Genomic DNA, 8,459 nt, shown 5'->3' on the forward strand with positions numbered 1-8,459 from the left:
CCTTTAGAGAAGACAGTGCCACGCAGGGGGTCTCACGTAACCAGTGGAAACCCTTCAAGCAGCCGCGTGGCGCATTACCGTGCAATTATTCCCCATTAAGGTGAGTTAAGTTTTATTTGTCGCGATCATGTTGTGGGGCGAGACGCATGCGTTGGGAGCTTTGGGGCCGTCTGCTTTTCTATTCTTTTCCTTTCCTTTTTCCTCCGCCTTTCCTTTGTCTCGCTTTCTTAGTTATTCCCGTTGCATACAATCTTGCTTGTTTGTTTCTTTGTTGCGACTCCTCTGCCCTGTCCAGCTGTGTATGTCGTTCTTAGCTGTCACCGCAATTGTCTCTTCCCTCCCTTCTTTTCTTTTAGTTTATTTTCTTCGCTTCTCCGTCACACCGCGGTTGTCGCCGTTGCCTGCGTTCCTCCCCTTTACTTACTCCCCTGCGTTCGCCGCGTGGCAAGCCGGCCTCAGTGTCTCCCCTTCTTCTGCTTCTTCTTGGACGCCGCCGCCGCCGCCGCCTCCTCCTCGTCGTCGTCATCCTCGCTGTGCTCCTGTCCGGGCTTGTGCGGAAGATTGTTCGCCGCGTCATGCGTGTCCATCATGTAGAAGTAGTTTCCGGCGCTTTTCTGCTCCCGGTCCTTCACGGAGTCCAGCTTGTTGATGCGCGGGCGGAAATTGGTGGGGTCGCGGCGGAAGGTAATGTCAAGGCTCTTCAAAAACTTATTCATGCCCTCCAAGAGGCCGCAGGGGGTGCAGGCCTTGCAGTTCAGCGCCGGCGTCCCCTCGTAGACAATCACGCGATCTGCCAAATAGGTTGCCATAATAAAGTCATGCTCTACGATGAAGGCTGTGCGTTTGGTGTGCATGATAAACCGCTTGATCACACGGGCGGCGATGATACGCTGATCCGAATCCAGGTAGGCACTTGGCTCGTCAATCAAGTATATGTTTGCCGGTGTTCCCAGCGCAATACACAACCCAACCCGTTGAAGCTGGCCCCCGGAGAGGTTTTGCACCTCCTGGTCCAGCAGCTCCTCAATGGTCAGGGGTTTCAGGACGTCCGTCTGAAACTGCGGGTGACTGAAGGCGTCGTAGATCTTCGTCTGCAAGAGATCCTTTACGGTACCTTGGAACTTGGGTGCAATCTTTTGCGGTTTATAGCTGATTGAAAGCTGCGGCACCTCCGCGTCGTTGTCTGGCTTTTGATGTCCGGCCAACATGCGAATAAAGGTGGTTTTGCCGCAACCGTTTTCTCCAAGTAGCACAATAATCTCGGAATCAGAGAATGTTCCAGGCTCCACGGTCAGGCTAAAGGCTCCTAGATTTTTCGTCATCGCGGGGTAGCTGTTTTGGGCGCTGCGCTTCGTGATCTCATCAAAGTCGTCGACAATGCGGAAGGTGAGACCCTCCTCACGGAAGCGCAGATTTTCCGTTGGAACAAAGCCGTCGAGAAAAACATTAATGCCCTCCCGAACACCGTAGGGCATTGTCACCACACCGTAAATGCCGGGAACACCGTACAAGACGCAAACAAAATCAGACATGTAATCAACAGCGGAAAGATCATGCTCCACAACAATCACGTAGTTATCCTCCTTTAATAGGGAGCGTATAACTCGAGCGGCAGTCAGGCGCTGACGCACATCCAAGTAACTAGAAGGTTCATCAAACATGTAAACCGCGGCACTTTGCACACATAAAGCGGCAATAGTAAAACGTTGTAGCTCGCCACCAGAAAGTTTATCAAGTCCACGATCCGCAACATTCTCGAGATCAAGCAGCTTCATGAAGTGTTCCTTCATACCGCGCTGGTCCGACTTTGCGAGGAGTTCTCCTACCAAACCTTTCGTGGCCTTGGGAACTTGATCCACGTACTGCGGTTTTAAAAGAACACGTAATTTATCTTCCAACATGTGCTGAAAATATGCTTGATGCTCCGAACCACGAAAGTAACGAAGTATATCTTCCCAACTCGGCTCATTACGATAGCGACCAAGGTTGGGTTTAATTTTCCCTTTTAGAATAGACAACGCCGTCGACTTACCTGTTCCATTTGCTCCAACAAGCCCCAGGACTTGTCCTGGGCGAGGAAGAGGCAGACGATGGAGTTTAAAGCTATTGGGACCATATCGATGAACAGTGTCCTTTTCAAGATTTGATGGCAAGTTAATGATGTGAATGGCACCATAAGGACACTTTTTCACACACAATCCACAGCCAATGCACAATTCCTCTGAAATCTTTGAAATCACAGACTTTCTCTGTACCTCAATACACAGCTTGCCTTGAAGATTAACCGGACAACACTTGCTACACTCAAAACTGCATTTCGAGGGCTTGCATCTGTCAGCATTAACAACCGCAATACGAGTCAGTTTTGACCGCTCCTCTTCCTGTCGATTTTTGGGAGGCATTTTAATACCTAGAATATGCGCCTGGATGAAGCCTTTTCCCCTATTCCTACGAAGAAAACAAAAAAAATACAATTATGACCGTGGAAGATTACAGTTTGTTTCGGGGTGCAATCAAAACCCCCATTCGAATGAGATCCAAGCCGCACTCACGCATTCTCAGCCACACAAAAAGTAAATCCAAAACAAAAACAAAAACATGTCATGCCGACTGGGACCGTTAAAAGTAAAAACACATGACATGGCAATCTTTGGGGGGGGAGGGCACCGCGACCGCCAGACCCCTACAACTAAACGATTTTAGCACTGGTGAGGGGTTAGGGTGGGAAGGGTTAAAAAAGAACTCCACAAGTTACACTCCGGCATGGTATTAGTAGAAACAAGGGTCAAGCGACAAAAAAAAACGGGGTAATTAACAAAGAGCATCTGTCATTTGTTTAGCCTCATCTGATGACACGTTCGTTTCACAAGCCTCTATTAGTAACACTACGCGTGTGTGTCAAACTTGTAAAACAAAAGCAAAAGAGCCCTCCAAACTATGCGGGTATGTAACCCTTTATTTTTTCCCCTTAAGTAAGCAGTCGGTTCATACTTCATTGGAAGTATTGGTAATAGATGACCATGTTTGCTTACTTGCTTTTTTACCTCACAGTTGCTCATCCACACAAGTCTGTTCCTCTCTACGCACCTCAGTACCTGTCGTCGTTATTTGTTTCTTTTTGTTCATGTGTGTCATTGTGCGTGTTTTGATTCTTGTTTTTTTTTACGGGTTGGGTGCCTTTATAAATTGTACAGTTTCTCTTTTCTTTTTCTCCTTGTCTTTGTTTTTCTTGGGCGAATGTTATCCTTTTTCTCCTGCCTAACTTTCAGAATTCATAAACTTCACTCCTTTTCATCACTATTATCCTCTGCATTCTCAAGCACAGTAAATGAAGCCATCCCCAATTCCTCCTGATGAACTGGGCGATTCAACAAATGCCACACGACAAAAATGACAGTTGATGTGAGTAAAAGTAAAAAGCAGCCAAGTGTGTAATACCAAAGGGCCTTTGCGCCAAATACATTCCAGGATGGGATGATCAATAAAATAAATGTGTTGAGTGGCTGCGTCATCTGACTGGTTACCGCTGCCACAACTGGAGAATATCCATTCATGTACGCAAATACGGCATGGCGAATCCAGAATCCCAGAACATAAACAGTCATATAAATAGCATTATTGGGGCATTCAGCTACACACCTTAGACTGGCCATAAGCATATCCCAAGATTCCTGTAAAGAAGCGCACTTTCCAAAAAAAGGAGCAGCATCGAGTGGAAAATACGTCAGTGTAAAAACGAGCTGTACGGATGTTTCGCATGTTAGCATGACTACTTTAGTCGTAAATGGTGAGCAGCCTCCCCGAAATTCGTTCAAAAACCGACCTTGAAGAACATTGTAAAATGGATACAATATTGTCCCCAAAAGAAATATTAAAATCCAGGGCGGACTAAAATATTCATTTTTACGATGGCTTTCAGCTTGTGGTATCACTGCAAGAGCCACTCCACCAGCTGTGCAAGCAATAACCAGTAAAAATATAGGGGAAAATGCTGACTGACTCTCTGGATAAAAAAAAAGTGCGAGCAAGTAAGTCCAAATAGGGCCGGTTGAGATAAGAGCGGATTGAAGTATGACTGGAACATGCACCACAGCGTACATACAACAAAGTCCGGTTAGTGAATCAAATAGGCCGATTATAACAAGAAGAGCAACGCCCCTCCGACCCCACCAAAAAATAAATTCTCAGAGCGTCCAATCATCCAATTTATTATACGAATCATAACTGAGGAAGCAAAAAACAACAAAGCCCATCCCACAGATGGAATAAGGATGCTGGCATAACTTCGCTTAAGTCCTTTTTTAAAGGACCAAAGCCAGAAGTTCATGCCAAAAAACATCATTACCGATGAAGCATACAGCAGGAATACGAGAAGCGCTGCAGTTAGCACTTCCTGCTTTGTCATCCGCATAGCTCCAAGCCTTTCCTTAAAACGTCCAACCACAGTGTGAATCATTTCTGCTTCCTTTCTAGGTTGTGTCCTCAATATATGTAGTGAAAACTTCCTATAAGGAATAAGAAAAAACGGAATAAAGATACTTACAAGTGTATTTGCAATAGAAAAAACAGGATAAATAGCTTTTTATATGCCCTCTCCTATCCCCAGAATGTATGCATGAAAAAAAAAGCTGAAAAGCATCCCACCACAGCAACCTCTCAAAATTTCACATTAAAAAAAAGACATTCACAACCCAGAATAACATATTACATTTAGTAAACCGACATAATAAAAAGATATATGATTTGTGTGTGTGTGTGAAGGGGGGTTCAAAATTAGTATAATATGAAAGGAGGTGCGTAGCTAATAAACTCAAATACATCCAACTCAAGTGGCAGCAAACAATGTATTAGACGTGCCCGACACGAAAATTCTAGATAAGAATTTACCATAATTCACTTTTCCTTTGCGCATACACCCAAAGTACCGGAGCTGTAATAAAAGTTCCTTTCCCTCGAAGGAAGAGATCGGCTTCCCTTCCTCCAGCATGATTTGCATGAAACGATTCACCTCAATATACCCCGTGCACTCAGGGTCAAATGCAGCAAAAACCTCTTTTAACTGTTCAAGTTCATAATTCCCATTACTAGGCATTCTTCCGGATATGTTCAAGAAAATTAAAAAAAACTGTGCAAAGGTTATCTCCTCCACCTTATCGAGATTTGCGTCCAAGACCACAGGCACAAATACCTCCTCTGCGAATTCCGGTCCCATTTGAAAAAAAAATTCTTTAATCCTGGACATTTCAAGGACACCCTCCCCGGCCCCATCGAAGTGGCGAAAGAGTTCATGAAGCTCAGCGACCTGATCGTGTGTAATAGGCTTTGCTAACTGCCCCGACTTCATCTCTTTTTTTTTTCCTCTTTTGTATTGTTCAACTGTCTATTTTATTACTATTCTCCTTTTTGAAACTGATAAATACCAAGGCCTATCTTGCCATAGTTGACCAATATGCGAAAGCAGAAGTAGAAAAAGCCCGCGCAGAATAACAAAAGAGAGTGCATCGCAAAAAATAACAGTGAAGAGCTGAGAAAGAAACAGGCAGAGAACAAAAACACTTAGTTATTGTTCTCATAGAACGGGGTAATTCAACAAACAAAGCCCAACTAAGGGAAGATCTCAGAGACAGAGAAAAAAAAAAACTAAAAATTAATACAATCCGTCTACTGAAAAGGAACCGAGCTGTGCGCCTCACCGGGAGCAGACTCAAGCGCACCTTGTATTGACATGGGTTCGCCCCCATGTAACTGCAAAGGCTGCGGAGGTGGCTGCGGAACCGCGTATCCAGAAGCCATGGAATGTCGGACTGGAGCTTGTACGGTAGCCAAAGCACCCACATCCATCAAGAAATCATCAAGTCGTTGTGCCGAGTTTGTATTTTGCTTTTTAATAGCTTTTTGGACCCCACGACCCAGTTGCATGAGCGCCCGAGGATCACCACTAGAAAAAATGGCAACCAGCGAGTTAACTGCGGACTCATAGCTGAAAGCGATACCCTGTCCATATTCAGGATATTGGACCCGCAACCACTGAAAGAAATCCGTAAACGGATAGGATTGACGAACGCTATGATATGCCTTCTGAATTTGTTCACGGGCCCGGGCGTCAAATTGTATAGAATATATCAAATATTTGGCTTGCGTTTCAGGGCTTGCGGCCCACAAGGGCACAATTGCGGCATCCACTGAAAAACCTGAGAAGCGCTGAAATAGCATTTTAGACGACACATAAAACAGTGCCAACCCTGTAAAAAGCATCAACCAGTCCACGCCCCGCGCTCCGTTTGAGTTATTCTGCCCAAACGGATAGCTCTGACTCACTGCATTATAGGCCTGCGAAGCCGTGGATTGGGTCGCACCCTCTTGTTCTGCAAAATGTCCGTAGCGTATATTGCTTAGTTCCGGCAAACTCACTCCACGATATCGCGCAACAATCCTTGCTCTTAGTTCCCGCTCTCTTTCTCTTTCGGCGGGGTCTTCGAGCGATACTGAACGCCTAGCGTTCAGGAACACCCGAGACGCAAGAATGCAGGAAGAAGCAACTTTTCGACGAAACATCACTCCTAATGAATTGAAATTTCAAAAATCGCAATAGGAAGAAGGAACGACCCAGTTGAACAAAAATGACACAAAAAAAAGCAACAAATGCCAAGTGGCAAGTGACGGACGCCAACAAATCCTTCGGAGAAAGTTCCCAAAAAAAAAACAACAACAGCAAGCGACAGAGCGCGGCCGTGCCGGTGCCGGGGGGAACCGCGCCCACGCCGACCGAGGAACGGGGCGCCGAAGGCGGCGACGGGACGCGGCAGCGGGACGCGCGAGGCTTGGCCGGCGGCCGTGGCGTGTCCGACGCCGAGGGGCGGGGTGCGGCTCCCCCGGCTCTGCGGAGTTATTTCTGCTTCTGTTGCCGCTGGCCTTCGTTTTTTTTTTCTTCTTTTTTTTTTGATTGTGGTTGGAGGGTCCCCGCGTTTTCTCTGTTTCATACATCTTACATCTTTTTCTTTTTTTTTGTCCTATGTGTAGGGTCCTTCGTTATTTTCTGTATTACCCCATGGCGTTTGCGGAGGGCAATCACCCAGTGGCTTTAATTGACACATCCTGCTACTCTGCAGATTGTTGTTTATCTGCCTTGGTGCCACAACATGCCATGAAACCCTATCGGCTATTGGTTGCAATGGAGCTTATTAAAACTTTAGGGCTTGAACGTCATTGTCGAACCGTTGTACCGCCTCTTATTGGAATTGAGCAGCTACTCTCATATCATGCAGCGGATTATATTTCAAATCTTGGCCTTCATAGTAGCCAAAGCTGGCTATGGAATACGGAAGTCTCAAAGGTGACTTTTTCAGGGGATTGTCCTCCGGTGGAAGGGATACTAGAACATTCACTTTCTATTGCAAGTGGTTCACTTATGGCAGCCATACTCTTGAACAGCGGAAAGGCGGATATTGTTATTCACTGGGGTGGAGGTATGCATCACGCAAAATGTGGAGAATGCTCTGGATTTTGCTATGTAAACGACATAGTTCTTGCTATTCTTGAGCTACTTAAGTGTCACAAAAGAGTTTTGTATGTGGATCTTGATATGCATCACGGAGATGGTGTTGATGAAGCCTTTTGCCAAAGCAATAGAGTGTTTACGCTCTCTCTTCATAAATTTGGTGAATCTTTTTTTCCTGGTACAGGACACCCACGTGACATAGGTTTTGGAAAAGGACGCCATTGCACTATGAATTTGGCTTTGTGGGATGGCATAGATGATTTCTTCTACACAACAATTTTTGAACGTGCGTTGTCGTCAATTGTCAAACGATATCTACCCGACGTTGTTGTTTTACAGTGTGGTGCCGATTCGTTGGCTGGGGATCGTCTTGGACACTTTAACCTGTCATCTTGGGGGCATGGAAAATGTGTTGAAGAAGTCAAAAAGCTTGGTTTACCAATGCTAGTCTTGGGAGGAGGCGGTTACACCTTAAGAAATGTTGCAAAGCTGTGGGCCTATGAAACGAGCATTCTATGTGGTAGAAAGCTGCCTTTGAATACGGTTATTCCTGTTCTAGGAATGCCCCTGAGTGGTTGCCTCTTCGAGGACTCAACTCAGTTGTTGGTTGCACAGGATGAGGAAAATAAGCCGCTTCCTGGTGTCAATGTTCAGCGGGCCTTCAAAATGGTCATTGAGCAAATCGATAAGCAATGTCCCAATATCAGCCTGCCTTGATCAATTATCAGAAGCTTCTCTCTGGGAACCATCTTCGACTATCATGAATAGTATTTAAACTACATGTGTCTCCTCATGTGTGTGTTTGCGTGTGTCATGGGCAATAATTGTCCTCTCTGCCATTATTTGCATATTTTCGGGCGTTTTTCCTTCTCTTATTTTGTTTTTATACCTTTTCTCTCTCTATTTTGTTGTTGTTGTTGTTGCTTGATATTTAGTACAGCTATTCCTCTCTCTCTCTCTC

At 45.4% G+C, this 8,459-nt stretch overlaps 6 protein-coding genes across 6 annotated transcripts, besides 5 other annotated features; 1 reads left to right on the forward strand and 5 right to left on the reverse strand.

Moving 5' to 3' along the window:
* Positions 1-173: 173 nt before the first annotated feature.
* Positions 174-216: a microsatellite.
* A 239-nt stretch (positions 217-455) lies between these two features.
* On the reverse strand, positions 456-2,402 carry Tco025E_04851 (ATP-binding cassette sub-family E member 1; the record flags this gene model as incomplete). The annotated part of the gene is made up of 1 exon (XM_029371756.1): positions 456-2,402. One exon carries the CDS (start codon positions 2,400-2,402, stop codon positions 456-458), a length of 1,947 nt encoding a protein of 648 aa, XP_029228211.1.
* A 164-nt stretch (positions 2,403-2,566) lies between these two features.
* Positions 2,567-2,599: a microsatellite.
* A 595-nt stretch (positions 2,600-3,194) lies between these two features.
* Positions 3,195-3,231: a microsatellite.
* A 50-nt stretch (positions 3,232-3,281) lies between these two features.
* On the reverse strand, positions 3,282-4,100 carry Tco025E_04852 (uncharacterized protein; the record flags this gene model as incomplete). Its single annotated transcript, XM_029371757.1, has 1 exon — positions 3,282-4,100. One exon carries the CDS (start codon positions 4,098-4,100, stop codon positions 3,282-3,284), a length of 819 nt encoding a protein of 272 aa, XP_029228212.1.
* Positions 4,101-4,135: 35 nt separating this feature from the next.
* Positions 4,136-4,456, reverse strand: Tco025E_04853 (uncharacterized protein; the record flags this gene model as incomplete). The annotated part of the gene is made up of 1 exon (XM_029371758.1): positions 4,136-4,456. The coding sequence occupies one exon, from the start codon at positions 4,454-4,456 to the stop codon at positions 4,136-4,138; it is 321 nt and encodes a 106-aa protein (XP_029228213.1).
* A 369-nt stretch (positions 4,457-4,825) lies between these two features.
* On the reverse strand, positions 4,826-5,344 carry Tco025E_04854 (ATP-binding protein cassette, sub-family E, member 1; the record flags this gene model as incomplete). The annotated part of the gene is made up of 1 exon (XM_029371759.1): positions 4,826-5,344. One exon carries the CDS (start codon positions 5,342-5,344, stop codon positions 4,826-4,828), a length of 519 nt encoding a protein of 172 aa, XP_029228214.1.
* Positions 5,345-5,661: 317 nt separating this feature from the next.
* Positions 5,662-6,555, reverse strand: Tco025E_04855 (uncharacterized protein; the record flags this gene model as incomplete). The annotated part of the gene is made up of 1 exon (XM_029371760.1): positions 5,662-6,555. The coding sequence occupies one exon, from the start codon at positions 6,553-6,555 to the stop codon at positions 5,662-5,664; it is 894 nt and encodes a 297-aa protein (XP_029228215.1).
* Positions 6,556-6,917: 362 nt separating this feature from the next.
* Positions 6,918-6,941: a microsatellite.
* Positions 6,942-7,048: 107 nt separating this feature from the next.
* Tco025E_04856 (histone deacetylase-like protein HDO1) lies at positions 7,049-8,215 on the forward strand (the record flags this gene model as incomplete). Its single annotated transcript, XM_029371761.1, has 1 exon — positions 7,049-8,215. The coding sequence occupies one exon, from the start codon at positions 7,049-7,051 to the stop codon at positions 8,213-8,215; it is 1,167 nt and encodes a 388-aa protein (XP_029228216.1).
* A 188-nt stretch (positions 8,216-8,403) lies between these two features.
* Positions 8,404-8,425: a microsatellite.
* Positions 8,426-8,459: the final 34 nt, after the last annotated feature.

The sequence above is a fragment of the Trypanosoma conorhini genome, assembly GCF_003719485.1.
Source record: "Trypanosoma conorhini strain 025E chromosome Unknown Tco_14.4_contig_00262, whole genome shotgun sequence".
NCBI classification, from domain to species: Eukaryota; Euglenozoa; class Kinetoplastea; order Trypanosomatida; family Trypanosomatidae; genus Trypanosoma; species Trypanosoma conorhini.